Below are 23,767 nucleotides of genomic sequence, written 5' to 3' on the forward strand. Positions count from 1 at the left end.
CTTTGCCCAGTCTCACCAACCTCCTGGATGAGGATGACAGGTCCAGAGTGCTGGCACAGAGTTGGAGGGTTTCATGGTAGTCCCAAAGTTGGACCAGAGCATTCCTCGCCCTATCTTCGAAGAGATTCTCTCCAGTACACGGCAAGTCAGTCATTCCTGTACCTCTGGTCAGAGATCAGAGGCCCGCAGCCATGCCATTCTGCAGGCGCCAATTCCCACTGCAGAGTCTCTCGATGCCATCTCAAAAACATCATAGATCGCACGGACCTCATCTTTACAGCACTCCAGTCCCTTATGCACCAGTGACATGAGGGTGTCTTGCTGCTATTGAGGCAGCTGCTCAGCCACTTCCTGCACCTGCTTTCAGATGTCCTGAGAGAACTGACTCACGTAGAGCTGGTAGGCAGTGATGCGGGCAATAAGCATGGCATCTTGGATCACTCTCCGTCCTTCCCCAGGGGCGCCAAGGAATGGGTCTGAGAGCACTTGGCCTGATTGAGAGTGGATTCAATCACCACCAACTGATGAGATGGCTGATGCTTATCGAATCTGGCAACCTTCTGGACGAGGTCCACCTTCTTATTAACAGGAGGCACTGTGAGGGTATGTTCCCATATCCTCAGCAGCAACTCCTTAAGGATCTTGTATACCGGGACCACCATGATCTCCTTAGGAGGCTCTACGAACTGGAGGATCTCAAGCATTTTGTACCTGGCATTTTCCTTTGTTAGAAGCTGAAATGGGATAACCTCCACCATCACCCTCACAAACTGAAGGTCAAGTCCTCAGGCAGAGACTTCCTTCAATCATCTGGAAGAGAAGGATCTGATGGTCTCCCATCAGAGCCCTCTGAGGTTTCTGTTGGATCAACCCCCCAGGGGTCATAGGGACCCTCACCCTCATTGTATGCTATAGGGGATGGGGCCCTAGGTGATCGGTCTTCGTCCAGAGGTGCAGGCACTAGTAAAACTGGATAGGGAATTACAGGCCTCTGTGTCTCTGCCAGCCTCGGTGGAGCTTCCTCCTTGAAGGAACCAGCAATGACCACCGTATTGGTAGGTGACTGCCTCAGTGCCTCGCTGGGCACCGGTGCCATCCCAAGAACCAACATCAGCTGAGTTGGTAACACACCGATGAGCACAATGGAGTTTCTCCAACAGCGGTATTATGATGGGCAGCACTGGCTCCAGTGCCACAGGATCAATACCCTGCAGTGCTCGATCCACCACTAGCTGGACTCCATGCTCCAGCTCCTCCTCAAATGTTACCGATGCCAATACTTACTGGGAAGGAGGAGGGTTGGCCAGATCTTCTTCAGACCCATGAGGTGGATCTGTAACTGGCACCAGGACCAGTGGAGACCATTGCAGACCCCCAGCACTGACAGAGGATGGGCCTTCCTCACTGCAGAGGTCACTTCTGGGGCATCGCGGAATAAGCCGATGTACCCCCATACCCAGCACCATGCATCGACAGGGACCGGTGTCTATGATTCTTAGGTTTTCCTCAATGCCTAAGTCAATGAACCCGGCAGCCTCAGCCTGGAGAAGATCAACAACAGTCAGTCTCTGGCACAGATGGAACAGACAGTCCCACTCATATCGATGGTGTGGTATCCATTGGTACGGCTCCAAGGTTCATCGTGCTGATGCCGCCAGCTTAGACTTCTTCGACCCGAAGAGCTGATCTATCTTGTCGAGTCAAAGTCATGTCCCTTCAGGGTCATTTAGACACCCAAGCAACAACCCCAGACATCATGTGATGGCCCCAAGCAGTGGACACATATCTCATGAGGATTCGTGATGGACATGGTCCTCTGGCACTGGAGGAATTGACAAAAACTGGACATGGCCATGATGTAATGAAAAAAAAGGGGCTGTAGACACTAAACGATGGCGGCGGCCGTCGATGGCTGACGGGCACCACTGCCACGGGCGGAATCGACCGCGAAAGAATTGACCAGAATGCCAAAAACCCTGATTAGGACACTATCAGGAGGCACAGAGAGGGACCCGGCGATACAACAATACCGAAAACCGCGAAAAAAACGCAATGAAAAGAAGTTTTCCAGTAGGCCAGAAACAGCCAAAGTGAGCTCACTCAGACCGTGAGACTTACAGCTCCGCGGAAAAGACTGAAGAGGGACCCTGCATGGACATGAGGTATAAGGCATGCTGGGCATGCTCAGTGTGCCTAGTCAAAGTTCTAGAAATTTTCCACCTTGCTTCATTATATGTCTGGCTAGACTTCCTGAGTCTGTGCATTATGCTCTCTCTCTGGCTGTATTCAAATGCAGTTTTAAATCGCACCTTTCTGAGACCACTTTTAAATCCTAAGCACTTCTGCACAATAAATGCACTTCCCATAGACTCGTTTGTCATGTATGTTTGTTTTGACTAGATTGTAAGCTCCATGAAGCAGGGACTGTTTCTTCTGTGTATCTGTACAGTGTTGCATATGTCTAGTAGAACTTTTAAAAAATGATAAACAGTAGTATAAGTAGCAGTATGCCTGCCAGTGGAATTTTCAAAATGGACCTTTAGTACAAAGCAATAGAATTTTATAATTAAAAAACACCACAAAAGTTTGCCCCTGACCAAAGCTACCCAAAATAATCTTAACTGGATAACGAACCACATACCCTCAATGTAAGCTTAATAGCTCAGTGAAACAGTGATAAAGATCAGTAAAGTGGCACCTCTGACTAATGTGCAATCACTCAGGAAGTAGGTGTCAGTTTTGTTAGGAAACTGTAAGTATACTGATTTGTTTAATGTGATCATGAAGATAATTTATTTTTCTGATAAACTATGATTGCCTACCAAAAGATTCCGTAATTCAAGAAAAAACAGTCATAACACGTGTGCTTGTGTCTGTGTGAAATTGAAAATCAACATCACACAGAAATCCAGCTTGCATAAGTCCAGTTTCTGTAGATTTGCAAGGGAAAGGCAGAGAGCTACTGTCTTGCAAGACCAGTCAGCCAGTGAAGTATAGCCTGCCTGATAGCAATGATCAAGGTGATATGTCCCCCGCTACAGCTGTTAATCAGTTTAATACCAGTAACAATATTGGCATTCTAGTAATTACTTTTCCTAAGGCACATTTGTGAAAAATATACTTGTCTCTAATTTATAAGAATTCTGAGGTGAGCCAAATTCCTGAAATGAAAGATCAATTATCACTTATGTTTATTTTTTAGCAGCAGGTATTCATTGGGTTTCTAATGGCTTTTATAATTGAATTAATGCTGTTTAGAGACTACTTGAATATATTATGTAGTACGATACTGTACCTTGCCATCCTCAGAGCATATACCCACATGCTCTCCGCTTTCATCCAGACTGATCTGATTTATCTTCACTGTGCTCTGCAATACAGAAGATGCAAGCTGTCAGAGCAGGATCACACATCAAATATCTTGCTTACTTCAAGCTAATAAAAGCTGCTCAGTATAGTATACCTGTAATGTTAGCATTCACGTCAAGATTTTTCTACAATAGATGGGGTAAAAACATCCTTGTTATCTGTTGTAACTAAATACTGTAAATGAATTAATTAAATAAAATACATACAACAAAAAAAGGATATTTGTTAATGGTAGGATATTTACTCTCTCTCATATCCTTTAATGCCACATCTGAATGGAAGCTCTCGATAGCATCCTCTGACCCCCAACAAAACAAAAATGCTAATTATTTGAGGGGATCTATGAATTCTATCACACAATGCAAACAGTTTACATAGTTGCATGCATGGACGCATCAATATTTGTAAGGATACTATTCCTCCCAGTCTGCTCCATTATATCCATTCTGCATTATTTAGCTTTTTGTATAAGGGACATTTCACCCAAATGCTGGCCATGTCGATGCTGTGCCAGCACTATGTCAACCCAAGGTCTCGGAATCTTTTTCTTTCCTAAATTGAAACATCAGTTAACAAGCAGTGTGCATTCATTAAAGGAACTTCTTTGAGACCTTGTGTAAACCGAGTTTTTCCAATCCCTCATTTCAGTCAGAAAGGAACTACTAGAAAAACGTACTCTAATAAGCCAAACGTCAAAATGAGTGTGGAATTTAATCAGTGAACTTTAACCCTACTAGTAAGGACACTCTAGCCATGAAGAACAGGACTGAAAAGATTAACCTGAGAAAATGTGAATTTCCTGAGGAAAGGAGGGAGGGAAGAGGTGCTTTCAGCCAAATTTCCATTAGCCATCTTTGTTGCTTATATAGACATGTTCAGAATTCTGGACAATATAAGTAAGTTTGACTGTTCAAAAATCAATACAGTCAAGCTGACACTGTAGAACAAAAATGATAACGTTAATAGGAAAAAAAAAAGTTTAGGCAGAAAGGAAAAGGGCACTGGGCATCTTGGAAGCCACTTCTACCCACAGAGGTCCGATACTGGACCTAGCAAAACCTTGAACTTGAAGAAAAGAAAGTCAAACATTGTCTGAGGAATGCACCTTATGTGATAATCAATTACCTAATGTAAAATGCTGGAAATAAATACACTTAGTATAGATTCTGTCAGCTCTTCAATTAGGAATAAATTCACGGTCATTCAGGAAGCCTCTTTTAATTGTGTTCTTTGTAGCAACTTCTTCTCCCATGACACTCATCATCATCCCAACTTATACTATCAGTCCCCCAATGATGAACTTGAGAAATCAATCTACTAATGTATAAATTGTAAAGCTTCTCTAACAAATGGATAATTGATTCTTTCACAAATGCTGTGTCCCCATGGATATGAAGTGGACTGAATAAGAGGCACAAGACCAGATTTCACTTTAATTCATTGGGGGTATGCGATATTTAAAAGGTGGAAAGATGAATATTTAATTGTCTTAATGGTTTTGTGCTATTTAGCCATTCTGACTAAGCAAACCCGATACTCATATCAGAAGTGAAAAAAAAATCTAAAAGTGCGCTAAACTATTTTTCTGAAAAATTGATTCCACTTTTGAAAGACTATATTAATATACTATAGGAGCAGCAATCGTATTATCCAAGAGTCTGATATGCATTTACTTCCTCAGACTAACCTTCATAAGGAGAAATTACTACTTATCCGATAATTTTCTTTCCTCTAATGAAGGCACGCCAATCCCCACAAGTAGGTTATGCACCTCTACCAACAGATGGAAGTACGCTGATGTCATGGATATACAGCCCTACCCCGACATCAGCCTGACAGTATTCTCTGAAAAAGCCAAAACTGTGGACAAACTGATTATATTTGAAAATTATTAACAACAATCAACCACTCATGCTTCTAACCAATAGGGAACACTGAGCTCAGCAAAACATGAACAGTTACTAAACTGAGAGGCTGGATAAGTCACTTACTAGTCTACCAAAGAATAGCAGAAACAACACTCTACATCATCCACACCTAAACGGTGAACCAAAGACAAAAATCGGCAGCCGAGGGTGGGTCAGGAATTGGCCTGCTTTCATTAGAGGAAAGGAAATTATCACGTAAGTAATAATTTCTCCTTCCTCTGCATTCAGGTAGGCCAATCCCAACAAGTAAGATGTACCAAAGCTACTCCCAAACAGGGTAGGAGGCTGCCCGTGGCTCAGTCAATACTGCCCGTGCAAACGTGGCATCCTCCCGAGCTCAAACATCCAAGTGATAATGCTTGGAAAAGGTGAAAGGATGACCACATCACAGCTCGGCAAATCTCGACAGGAGACAAAAATCGAATCTTTGCCCACGATGCCACCTGAGCCCTCTTGGAATGCGGTTTAATATGCTTTGGCAGAGGAATCTCTGCATCCACACAGGTGGCCATGATGACTTCCTTAAACCAATGGGCTATAGTAGCCAGAGTAACCAGCTCATCCAGTTTACCTCCACCATAAAGCACAAACAGTTGATCAGACTTCCAGACAGATTTAGTAACCTCCAAGTACCGCAACAGATGCAGCTTGACATCCAAGGTACGCAAAAGACGATACTCACTCTCATTTCTATCCTTGTCCAAAGTGGGCAGGGAAATAGACTGATTCGAATGAAAGTCTGAAACCACTTTTGGCAAACAAAGAAGGCAAAGTCCAAAGCTGTACTGCTCCTAGAGTCTCTCACAGAAAAGACTCAAGGCATGAAAGAGCCAGCACTTTGGAAACCTGACGTGCAGAACAGATTGCTACTAGAAAATCCATCTTGAAGGTAAGCAGCTGCAAGGAGAGGCCACATGGCAGCCGAAAAGTTGGACCTACCAAGAAATTCAGGACCAGATTAAGGTCCCACAGAGGCACTGGCAGTCGCAAGGGAGGAAGAAGATGATTCCGACAGACAATTCCATTGAAAAAAACTCTGAAAATCATAGAGATATGTCAGCCATTCAGCAACTACTAAACCATATTAAATTATGTCTGAACACACATAAAACGGAAATTCTGTATTTAAACAGAAAAGTTTCAGTGACTATGCCTATTCGTTCTAAGTATGGCACCACCAAATAGAATTATCCACCCATGCACTGAGACCTTGGCGTTATGATCGATAGTGAGCTCAACATGAAAAAGCATACTAACCTTAAACTCAGGGACGGCTACCACAAATTGCATATTTTAAAACGCCTAAAGACCCTTCTAAACCTCAATGATTGTATTCTGTACTACAGACACTCATCTTCTCTAACATTGACTATTGTAATGCTCTTTTGATGGGTCTCCCAGCAAGCACCCTAAGACCATTACAAATGCTTTAGAATGCTACAGCAAGAATATTGACAAGAGGTTAAAAGTATGACCATATCACAACTACACTGATTGTTTTGCATGTTCTACCAATAAAATACAGAATAGACTATAAAGTACTCTGTTTTTTACATAAATCAATACATAATGTGATTTAAGATCCGCAAACAAAGGTCTACTAACAGTCCCTTCAGTTTGCACAGCACATTTAAGTGAAATTAGAGAGGTCTATCAGTAACCAGTCCCAAATTATGGAACTCTATGCCTGTAGAATTAAGGTTGCAGAGTGACTTTCCTGTTTTTAAAAAAGGACAAGACTTTGCTTTTTAAATTTGCCTATGAAAACAATAATTCAGACAGTTCCACCTCTTATATGGCTTAAATGATGGTTTTGGAATCTGGATTATTAAATGAGGCACATTTTCTGTTTTACTCTTTTTATGTTATTTTTAACCTATTTTATTTTACTCTATTATATTTTAAGCTTGTATTTTAATTTTACACTTTCATTTGATGTTTTTACTATGTACTTTTGTTAATTCTTGTTTTAATATGTATGTTATTTCTTGTTTTATATTATCGGTTGGTTTTATTTAATCTTACATACTGTAAACCACTGTGGTTGACTTAGAACAACAGTATATAAATATTTTAAGTAAATAAATAAGATTAACTCCTTTCAAGAACTGTGACACATCTGAATGGGAAGACAAAGGCCCACCGTTGACTCGCTCCCTATAATTAGCAAGAGATGCCATTTGAATCTTCAAGGTGTTAAGGGTTAAATCTTTACGCAACCTTTCCTGTAAAAATTCCAAAATTAATGGAATTACCTCACTCCAGGCCACGAAAATTCTCCAAACTCTAACGTTAAGTCAGAGATGTAAAAAACTTCCTGGCTTGAAGCATAGTGAAAAATCACTGCAGTACAGTAATCATACTTCAATAATCGAGCCCTCTCAAGGGCCAAACTGTAAGACAAAATCAACCCAGATCTTAGTGTAGAATGGGTCCCTGCTGCAACAAATCCTTCCAAAGCGGCAGTCTGAGGGGAATGCCCACCAGTAGTCTCTGCAGATCGGCCTCTGGGGACAATCCGGAGCCACCAAAAGCATGGTGTCGTCTTGACTTGCAATCTTGTGAACGATCTTGCCTATCAGAGGCTAGGGTGGAAAGGCATACAATATCCTGCCACATGGCCACATCTTAATGACTGCATTGATGCCCAGCACTTTTGGATCCCTTATGCGACTAAAGAACCGCAGAATTTTCACATTGCTGGAAGTCGCCAGCAAGTCTAGGTACAAGTGTCCCCAGCACTCCACCATCAGCTGAAAAGTTTTGATGCTAACTCCCACACTCCTGGGATGCTGAGAAAGTCGCCCCTTACATTGTCCTTTCTGTTAATCTGAGAGGTGGATATGTCTAGTAGATGTTGCTCTGTCCATACTATGAGCACATCTATCTCCTCCAACATCTGTTGGCTTTGGGTTCCACCCTGGTGATTGATGTAGGCCACCATCATCACATTGTCCAATCTTATCCTGACTGCCTGAGCCTCCAGAAGCTCGGCAAACTGCAAGCATGCCAGCCATCCTGCCTGTGCTTCTAATCGATTGATGCTCCACTTCCGTTCCTTGCCAGTCCAGCGACTTTGCACCAGTAACTCCAGACAGTGAGCCTCCAACCCAGAAGGCTTGGATCTGTAATGAGAACTAACCAATCCTACGTCTCCAAGGAAACCCCCTTCCTGAGATAATCCACCTGCAATCACCATTGCAATAGGATGCTCACTTCCAATGGTAAGTGAAGCCTCACCACATAGTTCTGCAACTACAGACTTCACCCAGAAAGCAACATGTGCTAAAGCACCCGAAAAGCATATGCACCCTCAGCAGGGAATAACCTCCAACATGGACGCCATCAAACCCAGAACCTGTAGATAAGACCACACTGTCGGGTGAAGAGCTCTCATCAGCTCTTGAACTTGAGCAATCAATTTCTGAATGTCACACTCTGGCAGAAAAATTATGTTCTGCTTTGTATCAAAAAGAACACAAAGATACAGCCATCTCAGACGCTGGAGTAAGTTGCTCTTGGCTGAATTCACCACCCAGCATATATTCTGCAGTAGGGAGACCACCCTGCGAGAAGCCTGGTGGCTCTCCTCATGCTCTTGGTTCGAATCAACCACTTGTCCAGATACGGGTGAACTAGGACTCTCCTTGCGTAAGGCTGCCCCCCTACCACCATGACCTTGGATAAGGTCCTGAGCGCAGTAGCCAGCTGTTGCAACCATCCCTTCCCGACGGCTGCTCTCCTCCTACCTCTCTCCTTTTGCTCCTCCTCTTGCTGCTAATGGACGCCTGGCTGCCGCAGCATCTGTCTGCCATCCTCTCCGGCGTCCCCAGACTGGCTTGGGCGCTGCCTCCTGCCATGCTCAGTCTGTACCTTAGGGTGCGTGCACCGCACAGCCCTCGTTCTTGTTTCCTACTTGGCGCGAACCTCAGGGGCGTCCCCCTGTGATAACGTCACGCTGCCCGGATATTTAAAGCCTACACTGTTTGCTAGCCTTTGAGTTAGCAAGGGGATTTCTATGGATGGGATTCGCTCTCCGTACCCAGCTACTCTGCCTCCAATCTTCATTGGACTCTTACGCTAACGGGGTACCTGCTCCTCGGGCCCTCACTTGCTTTTCAGGTCGCTATCAGGAAAACCGGTACTCGCTCCTCGAGGGCCCATGTTCCCTAACTCGCTGCCTGCTCCTACCTTCTCTTCTGCCTGGAAGGATTCGCTATCTTCAACACCAGTGAGTACTACCATCTCCACCTCAGAGCTTTCCCTGGAACCAGGTACTCGCTCCTCGAGGGCCTGCCTCCGTTCCAGCCCTGGTGCCATCTCCTACATGAATTCGCTGTGTGAGTACATCTCCTACAAGCCTCTCAGCTCTCAGGGATCAGGTACTCGCTCCTCGAGGGCCTGCTCTTCCTATCCTGGGGTTCTCCATACTGGAGCTTGTTCATATTCCACTGTACTCATTTTTATCAGTTCTTTCCACTACAGCACTGCTACCGGAGTCATTGTTCCAGCACCTGAGGGATACTAGCCCAGCCGGGCTACTTCAACTACTCATCACTGCCACCTTTGGTGGCTACACAACATTGTCTAAATAAAGATCAAACTCTCAGTGTTTGTGTGTCCTCAGCTGAGCCTGACCTGTGCCCCTCACGGGACTGCCCCTGGTGGGCATGGTCAGCTGCCACAGTGTCCAAGGGTCTACCCAAACCTCACTAAGTATAACACCAGCCCGAAGGACAGGGCCTGAAACTGGTAATGATGTCCCAGACCGGCAAACCTCAAGAACTGTTGATGTTCCCAGTGCATGGGAATAAGCAGCTTCGCCTCCATTAGATCCAGAGACGTGATGTATTCTCCCAATTGTACTGCCATTATTTCAGAGCACACAGTCTCCATTCGAAAATGAGCCACTCTCAAATGATGATTGACTCCTTTGAGATCCAGGATAGTTCGAAAAGACTCTTCCTTCTTGGATACGATAAAATTAATTGAATAGTGACCCATATTTTCTTGCAATCTGGGAAAGGATTTATGATCTTCAAAAGCAATAGACTCCTTAAGGTAATCTCTACTGCTACCCTCTTCTGAGGGGGGTTGCACAGAGAAATCATAAAGGTATCCAGAGGAACATGAAGGAATTCTAGAGCATATCCATCACGAATCACTTCCAGGACCCATTGGTCTGATGTGATCTGGTACCATCTCTGATAAAAGCGAGATAGGTGCCCACCTATCTCCTGCACCAGCAAGTGAGTCTGCAAACCTTCATTGAGAAGATCAAGAGGCTTCACTCCCGGAGCCGGCAGTTTTCCAAAGCCTTCTGGGGCGAAAGAACTGAAACCCGAAGGGATGAGTCCTCTGAGAGGAAGCTCCCCCTGTAAGGACAAAATCACCTATAGTCTTGAGAGTGGCCACTTGTCCAAAAAGGACGTGAAGCCAGCTTCTTATCCTCCTGTAAATGAGGGACCTAGGCTTACCCCATCTATTTGCCAACTTCTCCAATTCACTGCCAAATAAAAGAGAACCGTTAAATGGCAACTTAGTGAGATTGGACTTAGAAACAATATCTGCCAACCAATTTCGTAGCCACAGCTGACATCTAGCCGCTATCATGGAAGCAACTCCTCTGGCAGCAGTGCGAACAAGGTCCTAGCCCGCATCAGCTAAGGTGGAGGCTCCTGGTTCCATTACCTCTCTGCCACCCGAAATTGTTCCCTCAGACTCCTGAGAGAGACGCAGAGAACAACAAGAAGCAATCTGCAAATTCATCGCCATGACCTCAAAGGCCTGCTCAAGGATACTTCAATCCTAACCTGAGCATCCTTTAGAACTGCCCATCCTTCCACCAGAATGGTGGTTCACTTAGTAATAGAACATACTAGGGCATTCACCTTTGGGAAACGGAATTGCTCTCTTGTCTTCGGATCCAAACTTGCCAAGGCATGTTAGTCTTTAAAACTTGCCTCTGGTGTACTCCATTCAAGGTTAAACAACTCTTGAATCACATCCAGGAGGGAAAAGAAACGATGCTTTGTGTACAGTGACCAATTTGGGATCCTTCTTCTGTGCACTTGAAGAGTCCCTCCCACCCCTATAAAAGAAAATGAGCAGAGTTCTATAAGACTCTAAATCTGTGGGAATTTCCCCTTCCTCAAGAGGGGAGAAATCCAAATCATTGTCAGTATCATCTTGATCTGCATCTTCCCGAACATCAAGGACCACTGCCCCAGTGGTGGACAAGAGGAAACCCCAGCCGAGTATGCGACCCTGATTTAGGAGGCATTACTGTCTCTGAAGGGCACCCCTACAAAAAGGACTGCAGCCTCTGGAAAAATTCCACCCAGGAAAAGAAGATGGATACCAGGCCCCATAGAGCCAAGCCTGACATCCTCTGAGTGAGCATCTTCTGAAGATGTCTTTGCCATTCAATCAACCAAAGAAGACGACACCCTGATTGTGTCATCTCCAGTCCCACTCCCTTTCGACTGAAGGGTTGGACAAGCTTCAGCAAAATCAGTAGAAGGCAAATCACCTTGAGCATCTAGGCAGTGCTGACACAGGCTCGCAGAAAGCCCTGGTTATATCGCCCTTATATGGCAAGCAGCACAAATTTATTTATTTATTTATGTTCTTTTTTATACCGAAGTATAGCATAGTGCCTTCATTCCGGTTTACAGTGTAACAACAAATTCATACAATGAACAGTTATAAAATTGCTAAACACTTAAACTTCTTTGACACTGGCGCCATGTTGTTCTAGCTTGTCGTGCTCCTCAATAGGATATGCACTGAATATGTGCTCAGCTATGCAGCCAAGTACTTGCACAATTATGCGTACAGAATGCACACAATACACGCTCAGCCATGCACGACAATATGCGTTCAACCACTAGCCAAAGCATGCATGGCAGGCCGCACAAGTATACTCACAAACAGAAAATGTGGTTCTAGGCGTGAGTAGGAGCACACACGCACACAGTCAAACAAAAAATGCACGGAGCCTTCACAACCCACCACGCAGTCTGACGTACTAACCTTGGAAACGGGGCCTAGCCAAAAAGCTGCTCAAACCGCCAAGCCTGCACTACCTCCACACCTCGCTAAACTCCTTAGAGACAAGAGCGGGAAGATGCTGAACACCAACACTGAGAAGGAAGACCTAGTAATAATGAAATAGGGAAAGGAGAACCTCTGTAGCTTCACTACAACTTTGTCCTTTTTATTTTATTTTATTTTTTTTTTTACCAGAGCTCAGCCCTCCCTGGCTGAAAGCAGAAGTGGGTCTCTGGCTATGAGGGGAAGAGGGCAAAAGCCTTCACCGCCGAGCCTCTCTTGGCCTGCAACCGCTTGTTTGTTTTTTTTGAGTCCACACCAGAAAAAAGCTAATAGACTGAAGGCTTCAACTGAGGGAGGGACACAATGATATCATTCAGGAGACAAGCAATGCTATCCAATTACTTGTCTTCTCCATAAACTGTCCACACTTTTTGTTTTTTTTTGTTTTTTACTAAAGCAATCCCCATAGGGAAATGCATGTCCACTATCTGCTGGAGACGGAGAATACTGGCGGGCTGATAGGGTAGGGCTATATAACCATGATGTCAACTTCCACTCTGTCTCCATCTGCTGGTAGAGATGCTTAACCCACTTGTGGGAATTGGCCTGCCTGAATACAGAGGAAGCTTGAAGATTGCTTCTATATATACTGGTGTAAGTAGCAGATAAACAGTAGCACCAGAATACTGTCCAACTCCATACATTATGCTCACTATTCTTTTACATCTAAAAGTCAAATATTGCTGGCTACTGTGAAAGTTAACTTTCACGAATAGACCAATTTTTAGATGCTTATTATTTTCTGAGGCATAAACATACCACCATTATAAAGGAAAGCAGGGATAAGGAGGGGTGCTATTCTCCACCTCATAAAATTACTTGTAATGTCCCACAGGGTTCCTTATCTTCTCTAACACTGTTTAATATGTATTTGGCCCCACTGATTAGTATAAATGAAGACTATGGTGAGTCCTGCCATGTCTACACAGATAAAATTCAGTTATATATTCCATGGATGAGGATCAGACTGAGGCTGTACCATGCTTAATGCCCATTTAGCAGGAAAAGACAAGTGGTTATCTTTATTTATGTTAAGTTTGAACTTTCAGAAGATTGAACTTTGTTGAGAGATAGCAGACTCCAGTCTGGTAGCCTGGAAGTAAGTCACCACCTTAGTGTGATAGGAAGTGATTGCATAGCTAGGACCTGCCCTCCAGGTGATGCAGTATCCTTCCACATGGAAGAGATGTCTCAAGAGGCATGTGCCCAAGAGGAAGGAGTTAGGACTGCTTTTATAACTGATGATTCAAGAATTAGGGATGTTGCTAGAGTGTGTGGGGATCACTTGGTAACTTGCCTGCCTGGTACACAGGTAGCAGACTTCATGCATCACCTAGATAGGATTTTAGAGAACACTGGGGAGGTGCTGGCTGTCATAGTACATGTGGGTACCAATGTCAGGAAAGCTGCAGGAAGGAGGATTTGGATGCTAAATTTAGGATTTTAGATGGGAAATTGAAAACCAGAACTTCCAGGATTGCATTCTCAAAAAATGCTCCCCATTCTAATTGTGCAGGTCCCCACAGTCAAGCTGAATTCCATAGTCTAAATATATGAGAAAGGGTTTAGATTTGTTAGAAAATGGGAAACATTTGTGATGGGATAGGATCCACCTTAGCCCGAGTAGAACCCAGCTTCTGGCGCTAACATTTTAAAAAGAAGACAGAGCAGTTTTTAATCTAAGTCATGGGAAAAAACCAGATAGTTGCTCAGGAATGCATACCGTATTTTTCGCTCCATAAGACGCACCTGACCATAAGACGCACCTAGGATTCAGAGGGGGAAAATAAAAAAAAAAAAAAATTGTGCTAAACCGGCTCTGCGTCTGGGCGTCTTATGGAGCAAATTAGGGGAGTGCATAGCTTTTTTTTTTCTCCCCATTTTGTTTTCTGGTCTGGGGAGGGCCATTTCGGTCCACTCCCCAGATCAGAAAACATTTCTTTCTCTGGGAACCCCCCCCCCCATCCCAACCCTTTAAATTAACAACCCCCCACCCCCCTGACCCCCAAAGACCTGCCGACTTAATTTCCTGCAACCCCCCACCCTCCTGACCCCCCCAAGACCTGCCAAACGTCCCTGGTGGTCCAGCGGGGGTCCAGGAGCGGTCCGGGAACGATCTCCTGGGCGTGGGCCATCGGCGCCATTTTGTTTACTGGCAGCCGACGGCCCTATGCCCTCACTATGTCACTGAGACCGACCAATAGCAGCGGTCGGTCTCAGTGACATAGTGAGGGCATAGGGCCGTCGGCTGCCAGCAAACAAAATGGCGCCGACGGCCCTATGCCCTCACTATGTCACTGAGACTGACCGCTGCTATTGGTCGGTCTCAGTGACATAGTGAGGGCAAAGGGCCGTCAGCGCCATTTTGTTTACTGGCAGCCGACGGCCCACGACCAGGAGATCGTTCCCGGACCGCTCCTGGACCCCCGCTGGACCACCAGGGACGTTTGGCAGGTCTTGGGGGGTCAGGAGGGTGGGGGGTTGTAGGAAATTAAGTCGGCAGGTCTTGGGGGGGGGGGTCAGGAGGGTGGGGGGTTGTAGGAAATTAAGTCGGCAGGTCTTGGGTGGGGGGGTCAGGAGGGTGGGGGGTTGTAGGAAATTAAGTCGGCAGGTCTTGGGGGGGGTCAGGAGGGTGGGGGGTTGTAGGAAATTAAGTCGGCAGGTCTTGGGGGAGTCGGGGGGGGGTTTGTTAGAATTTTGTTTGGTTTTTTTTTTTATATTCGCTCCATAAGACGCACATACATTTTCCCCCCACCTTTGGGGGAAAAAAAGTGCGTCTTATGGAGCGAAAAATACGGTATATCAGAGTGAGGTATTTTCAAAGGATACTAACAAAACAGGGAAGTTTAACTTCTCTATCAGTATATTTTATGTAAAGGCTGAAGTAGTCCAGGAGAAACTAAATAAAGAACAGTCCAATATAAAGGATTCCAAATTATCTTTATCAACTGCTAATAAGCAGATTGTGAACGTAAATAAAAAGCATATTTTTAATTTCCTAATTACAAATGATAGATGTATAAAAAGTAAAGGACTAGAGAGTTAGAATGTATAGCACTAACTGAAGTATAGAAATAATAGACATCTCAGACACCTGGAGAAAGGAGGATAAATGGGATACTGTAGTTCCAAGGTACAAATTATATAGACATGATAGGGCACATCAAATTGGTGGAAGAGTAGCACTAGATGTTAAGTACACCATAGAGTGAAGCAGTATAAAAGTCCTGCAAGAAAGAAAATGCACTGTAGAATTGTTATGAATAAAAATTCCATGTGTGACATGGAAAGAGAATAGCAATGGATGTTAACTACCATCTACTTGGACAGGATGAAGAAACAGACAGTGAAATGCTAACAGAAATTAGAAAGGCAAATAAAACTAACACAATAATAATAGGAGATTTCAATTATCCCTGTATTGATTGAGTAAAATGTCTCACAAGACATGCTAGGGAGGTAAAGATTCTAGATATCATAAATGACTGCTTTAATGAGTAGCTGGTCTGAGAACCGAAAGGGGGTGGGTTTTTGGATCTAATCCTCACTGGAATGAAGGGACCTGGTACAAGGGTTTACAGTAGTGGGGGCCACTTAGCAATAGCAATGATAATGCAATCAACTTTGACAAACACCGGAGGGAGGCCATTAAGTAAAACTACTGTAGAAGCATTTAACTTTATAAAAGATGACTGATAAAATAAGGAAATTAGTTATCAAAGGAGAGTGGTTACAAAGGTTAAAAGTTTGCATGAGGTGTGGTCATTGTTTAAGCAGACCAATGTTCTGGCCACTAGTCTTAAAGTTTCAGGACAGGGATAGCTGAAGTCTGGCAAAATGAACACTTGTCCTCGAAAGCTTATGCCTCAATAAATCTATTAGTCTCTAAGGTGCTATCAGTCTGTTTTGTTCTCGGAGTTTGTCATACATGCACTTTGTCATCTCGTCTCTCTCACAATCGGTCCAGGCATAGGGAATTTCGTAGCCAGATATAAACTCACATAGTCTCCACATGACAGTGGACATAGTGCTACACAGAGAATACACCATTAACAACGGGTTCCAATTCACAGCCTTGTCAAGGGACCACTTGGAAATTTTGTCAGAAGCAGCATAAACCTAACAAGCACAGGAGGTAAGGCTGGAGAGAAAAGAAACCAAAGGCAACCTTGACCTATCTAATTCCGACTCAGCCCTATCATCCTGGCAAAAAATTACTGAAGCAGTCGCAAACATCCTGGCAAAAAATTACTGAAGCAGTCGCAAACAAATGGTGCCCATTAACCTACAAAACAATCAATCCAAAAAAAAAGGGAAACCAACCCTGGTTTAGCACCGAACTAAAACAGATGAAACAGGACTTACGCCAGAAAGAAAATAGATGGCGAAAAACTCCCAACTCAACTACCCTTTCAGCATACAAGGGATTCTTACATCACTATAGGACTTGCATACTACAAAAAAAAAAAGGAATACTACGCCAACAAAATACATCACTTCCAGTACGACGCCCAGGCCCTATTTGCTTACGTAACGCAAATAACTAAATCAACCCCGCCACCTATCCCAGACGAACAAGCTCTATCCAAGGCTAATGAGCTCGCCTCATTTTTTCAACTGAAGATTCGAAACACTCTCGCCCTCCTTCCTCCAAATACAACACCTCTCAAACCAAATGAGAAATTCAATTCCTTTTTTAAACCCAAGTTTGACAGCTTCGAATTAATCTCCACCAAAGAGATTGAATCCCTTCTAAAAAGACAGAAACCATCTAGTCATCCGGCAGATAATATCCCATCGAGACTCCTGCTTCTCATCCCAAACACGATCTCAGGACCGCTGAAAAATATTATCAACAGTCTTCTAATGCAAGGAAACTACCCAGACAGCCTAAAAACCGCTTCTCTTAAGCCCCTCCTCAAGAAACACAACCTAGACCCTAATGTGCTAACCAACTTTAGACCCATCTCCAATCTACCATTCGTTGCCAAACTTACTGAGAAACTGGTGAACACCCAGCTTTCAGAATATCTAGAGGACCATAACATCTTATACCCGTCGCAATACGGTTTCCGGAAATCACGCAACACGGAGACCCTCCTCATCTCACTTACAGACCATATTATTATGGGGTTAGATAAAGGACATTCCTTTTTACTAGTTCTGTTGGATATCTCGGCGGCATTTGACACCGTCAACCACACCATACTACTGGATTGCCTAAAGGATATCGGCATCTCTGGATCAGCCCACAACTGGTTCAAGTCCTTCCTCAGCAATAGAACGTTCAAAGTCAAAATCAATAATAAGGAGTCACCTATAACAAAATCTTCCCTTGGCGTACCACAAGGATCATCCTTATCTCCAACCCTCTTTAACATATACCTCCTCCCCCTCTGCCAACTACTTACAGACCTCAACCTAATTCACTATCTGTACGCAGACGACGTACAGATTCTAATCCCTATAACAGAATCCTTCTCAAAAGCTCTCACCTATTGGAATAACTGCCTTTTATCCATTACTAATCTACTCAACAGCTTAAACTTGGTCCTCAACGCCTCAAAGACAGAGCTTCTCCTCATCTCTTCAAATGAAAACAATCTTCCTCCACCTTCACCTCACAATGCTCACATCACTTGTACACACGTTAGAGACCTTGGGGCAATAATAGACAATCGACTAAACCTTAAAAAAATGGTCAACACAACTACCAAAGACATCTTCTACAGACTACAGGTTTTGAAACGACTTAGACCACTCCTATTTTTCCAAGACTTCAGGACAGTCCTCCAGGCACTACTGTTCTCCAAAATAGATTACTGCAGTGCCCTCCTCCTAGGCCTCCCCAAATCTACCACCAAACCACTGCAGATGTTACAAAATGCGGCAGCGAGACTGCTGACAAACACCAGCCGTAGTGAACACATCTCCCCCATCCTCAGAAACCTACATTGGCTACCAGTAAATTTCAGAATCATGTACAAATCTATTACCCTAATACACAAAACCATCCACCAGCAACTACAACTCGACCTGGAAATCCCATTTAAACTCCACTCCTCTAACAGACCAATGAGAGATAATCACAAAGGTACTCTGAAATTTCCCCCTACTAAAGCCACACGCCTCTCGATGACCAAAGACAGAGCTTTTTCAATAGCAGGCCCCTCTATCTGGAATAACATCCCAGCAAATCTCAGATTGGAACCCTGCCTTTTAACCTTTAGAAAAAGACTAAAGACCTGGCTCTTTCACCAAGCCTTCCCGGATCCACCAGATTTTCACTAGTTTGAGCTTCACTTCTTACAAGGTCGTTGACACACTTCCTTTTGAACAATGGACATTGGCTTTCCAGGTTAAAGAATAAGCTCTAACTCGTTAAACTATTCGTATCGTTATATTTATTCTACCTGCCTTTATCTTCCTTCCAGCTTGTTTTAAGCTTCCAAGTTCTTCCATTCCTTTGTTGATTGTAACTTTGACTTATTCCTTTTCTCCTTTGTTTATCTATTGTTACCAAATTGTCACCTCAGTTTACCCTTGTTAAAATGTAAACCGATCCGATATGGTTATCTACTATGAGGGTCGGTATAGAAAACTGTTAAATAAATAAAATAAATAAATAAATACCATAAGGATAAAGGGCCAGGGGCATTGGGACTACAGAGTGCCCTCTAGCTTCAGCCAGTACCTCTTTCCAGGAAGCCAGCAGGGAAAAGTACTCTACAGTCACTTTTGTGAGTATAATTCTTATCAAGTGGTTGGTATATATGAACCTACCTGCAAGTGTGAAATCATGTGCTTTGTGTATATAATGAACAATGTGGTGGCACTGTGACTCCTATGACTGGTTTCTGAGTGCCAGAGCAGCCACTTTCTTGCTTCCTGCCAGTTATCCACTAGCATCATACTATGAATTTTTTTTTTGAGGCATTCTAATGGTAGTTTAGAATAGCATCTTGATACTTGCCATGTGCTTCTGCTGTAGAGAGTAGAGATTTTATTCTGCCAGTTTCTGATGTACTCTTGCAACTCACAATGTAGTACAATGTTTGATCTCCCTTTTTCTGGCAGAATAGAATTTAGGAGCTATACTGTCTTTAGTAACACTGGTAACAGTACATAATAGCAGATAAAGACCAAGTGGTTCAAACAGTCTGTCCAGCAGATGATATTCTTTTGTGATTCTCCACCACCTTGGGTAGATGACCTATACATTCCCAAAACGTAAAATCAACACAAGTTCCCCCACCTCTTTTACCAAGCCTTGCAATCCTGTTCCTACCACTTCCCTCCATTATCTGTCCAAAGCATATCCAAATTCTCTTACAGTACAGGCTTCCACCATGCCCACTGTAAGACTAGTTCAGGCCTTAGGTTTCCTGGCTTGAATTCTACCTTTCTAGGTAATTAATTGCAGCCTTTACCACTCTCACTGTTTGTCAGCATCAAGGTAAAGAAAGGTTTACTGTACCATTCAAAGGGATTCAAGGATGGGATAGGAATTTGTTGGCTGATGATGCATCACTTCTTTTTCAGCCACAACACATGGCCCTGTTATGTCTACTGGAGGAAGAGGAGAGGGGTCCCCCAACCCCTTCCAATAAAAATCCAGCAGGAAACCAGAGGAAGGGATCCAGCCACAGCCTGCCACATGACGTTTTGATGGAGCCAGCAGCAAATAAATTATGCCTACATATTTAATTTTATTATTTGTTCTATATAAATATATAATAAGTGATTCCATTTAGTAGACTTGTGTTTATTTCATGTGTGAAGTATGTTGGATATGCATGGCAGATGCAATTTAAGGGCTGAATTTTAAGTGCAAGAGTATGTGTGTATGTGAGAGAGAGCAAGGAGGTGCTGAAGAACGAAAGGAAGTGAAAGAGCGCTTAGATGAGGATAGTATGGCTGGTGTGCATGCTGCAAAAGATATTATAGACACTGAGGTCAGGACCAAGAGATTTTAAAAAGACAGGTCTCATAATCACTTGTGGAGGAAGTGGTACTGTCTCTTTAAAAATAGTTTTGATCATTAAAAACTGCAGCTAGAAGCTTTTAAACAGAAAAAGGAATTTTTTCCAGTTTTCTTTCAGGCCATTACAATATAATGGCGGAGATGATTTGGTAAGGTTCTTGTGTCAAGAGAGGATAAAGATAAGTGTTAACACTCATTGACCATAATGGGATCTATGTGGCTGCAGCAAGGGGCCATCCATAGATATTCCAGTCCTAGGTAGGAGTTAGAGCTCTGAGAGGCAAATAAAGGTACACGTGTGTGCGTGAATAACCCTTTGTGGTCTTGTTTGAGGGGAGAATGGAGGGCATTATGAAGAATCTATGCTGGCTTCTTCTGCATGAAATTATCTGTTCTCGAGCTGTGTCACCTATCTCTTTAACCACTCTGAATATCTCCTTGCATGCCAGTTGGAAAAACCAAAAGATCTCAAAATAGTTGATCCCTAAAGTCCAAAAATATTGATGGTACATAGTTTCTACTCACTCCGAATAATATAGCATATTAGTAGGGACCTTAGTTTTCAGTTTTTAGTCTGTTGTAATAAAAATAAATAAATCACCAGGCAAAGACAAAAATAGGAGAAATCAGTTGAAAAAATGACTCAATTTTTCTGGGTTAATTCAATTTTTGTTCTTATAATTCTAAACATTGATAAATTCCAAGGAAAAATAAAACAAACATTTAAAACAAAGGTCTATTCATATTAGTCAACTTCTAGAACTCTCTCTCTCATCTAAAAAGTGCACAAACTGCATGCTCTTGGTTTAATTCTCATATATCAGCAGTTTATTTCCATCTTATCTAACCTACCTTTACTGATGTACTTCCCTCTCCTCACACCCTCTGACAATTATAGTGTTTTCCCACTATTCTCAGTTTATAATCAGAATTATGTTTGCAAACAAAATGCTAAAGAATACAAAATATTGAGATCAATTCAAAATGGCTGCATGTGTCTTAAATAGCAAACAAAAGACGATAAACCAAGTCCAGCTTCACTAACGTGTACATGATCTCATGTATCTTGATTCCCTCTAATGGATTCTCATATTTATTTATGTAAAACTTTTTATACCAACATTCGTTTGCACATCACATTGGTTTACATAGAACAGGAAGAAAAATAAAGTTAAAACATTTACATGGAACAGATAGTAAAATAACATTAAACAAGCATAGGATGAAGGAAACATATCAATTCCTTCAGTGGGGTTTACAAAGTTCAATAAAGTTAATAATTAAAGTAAATAAAAGCAAAAGGAAGTGAAACAAAAAACAACCAACAGGAAGGAAAGAGCAAAGTAAGAGGTTTGAACAGGAGGATTATATAATATGTTAGGGAAAGGACAATGGAGAGGGGGAAGGGGAGTTAAGTAAATGCTTGTTTGAAGAGCCAGTTTTTTAGTTTTGTTTTTAATTTCTGGAAGCATGGTTCCAGATGGAGGTCAGGGGGCATTGAATTCCTGCAATAGATAGTACTCGATCTCTCGTGGAAGTGAGATGGGTAAGTTTAGGTGAGAGTATGTGTAAGGTTCCATTGTAGGCAGATCTGGTGGGTCTATTAGAGGAATGGAAGTGTAGGGAGTTGTTTAGCCAGTGAACGTTCTGGTTGTATATTGTCTTGTGAATAATTGAGATACTCTTATAGAGAATTCTGAAAGAGATTGGGAGCCAGTAGAGGTCTCTTAGAATAGGCGTGATATGATCCTTTCTGCGAGCGTTAGTAAGGACTCTAGCAGCGGAATTTTGTAACATTTGGAGGGGTTTGATGGTAGTTGCGGGGAGGCCTAGAAGTAGAGTGTTACAGTAATCAATTTTGGAGAATATTATGGCCTGAAGGAAAGTACGGAAGTCATTAAGATGAAGAAGGGGGTCTTAGTTTTTTTAGGACACGAAGTTTGTAGTAGCATTCTTTCATAGTAGAGTTTATGAATTTTTTTAGGTTCAGTTGGTTATCTACGATGACGCCTAGATCTCGTACATGTTGAGAGATCGGTATTGAAGGGGGAATGAGGGTGATGTCAGTGGGGGTATTGATATTATGGATATGTGATATGATAAGGAGTTCAGTTTTGGAGGTATTAAGGGCGAGATTAAGATTTGTAAGGAGATGGTTAATCGATGCGAGACAGTTATCCCAGATCTTTAGGGATTTGGAAATAGATTCCGTGATGGGGATAAGAATTTGGACGTCGTCCAAATAGATGAAGTGAGACCTAGATTAGATAGGAGATGGCAAAGGGGCAACATGTAAATACTGAATAGAGTAGAAGATAGAAAGGAGCCTTGGGGTACGCCTCGAGTTAAGTTGATGGCATCAGATTTGCTGTTACCTATTATGACCTTGTGGTGTCTATTATCAAGGTAAGATTCAAACCAGCGATGTGCGGTTCCTGTTATGCCAATATCGGTGAGTTGGTTAGCAGAATTTTGTGGCTGATGGTGTCAAAGGCAGACAAGATATCAAGCATTGCTAGAATGTAAGAATGCCCATTATCTATTCCTTTGAGGAGAGTGTCAGTGAGAGAGATTAGCAGGGTTTCGGTGCTGAAGAATTTGCGGAAGCCAAATTGAGAAGGGAATAGAATATTGTGTTTCTCTAAGTGTTCAGAGAGTCAGAGGTTAACTTCTTTTTCCATGAGTTTAGCTAGGAAGGGTAGGATTGAGATTGGCCGAAAGTTGGCAGGTTCTGCATGGTTGAGATTAGGTTTCTTTAGGATGGGTTTGACAATGGCTTGTTTTAATGTGGCAGGGACATTTCCAAGCGTGAGGGAACAGTTGATGATCTCAGCAAGGGGTTTGGCTATTAAGTTAAGGATAGTTAAAAGGGATTTAGTGGGGATGGCATCGGCTGGGTGTGATGCAAGTTTTATTTTCTTTAAGAGTGATTCTGTTTCAGAGGATGAGGTGGACTCTAAGAGTCCAGGCTGGCAATTGGGTTTTTTGGGAGGATGTTAGTGTATAAGGTGGAAGGGGGAAAATTTACCATAAGCTTAGAGATTTTGTCATTGAAAAAGTGGGTAACGTCATCGCAATTGATTTTGGAGTCCTTGTCAGATATGGGTGGGAGGTAGGTTTTAGTAAGGTCGGAAACATAAGAGAAGAGGGCTTTGGCATTGTATTGAAAGTCATGAATTTTCAGTGCGTAGAAGTCATGTTTGGTTTTAAGGATAGTAGTTCTATAGGTGTGCAGGGAGGATTTGTATGAGGCCAGCAGGATGGGAGAGGGATCTTTTCTCCATTTCTTTTCATTGTTTCTAAGGTCACGTTTAAGCTTTTTTGCTATAGTGAGAAGGGTTTAGTACTTTGGTTGTTGGAGGGCAGATTT

At 42.9% G+C, this 23,767-nt stretch overlaps 1 protein-coding gene across 2 annotated transcripts in view; it reads right to left on the minus strand.

The window, feature by feature from the left end:
* The window catches only part of VPS41 (VPS41 subunit of HOPS complex), a 413,500-nt gene that overhangs the window by 265,883 nt on the left and 123,850 nt on the right, over nucleotides 1-23,767 (minus strand). For both annotated transcript variants that reach the window (XM_029589524.1, XM_029589523.1), the window contains exon 5: nucleotides 3,296-3,370. In XM_029589524.1, coding sequence (XP_029445384.1) covers nucleotides 3,296-3,370 — 75 coding nt within the window. The remainder of the gene's footprint in view (nucleotides 1-3,295; nucleotides 3,371-23,767) is intronic.

Source organism: Rhinatrema bivittatum, chromosome 2 (genome assembly GCF_901001135.1).
Source record: "Rhinatrema bivittatum chromosome 2, aRhiBiv1.1, whole genome shotgun sequence".
Taxonomy (NCBI): Eukaryota; Metazoa; Chordata; class Amphibia; order Gymnophiona; family Rhinatrematidae; genus Rhinatrema; species Rhinatrema bivittatum.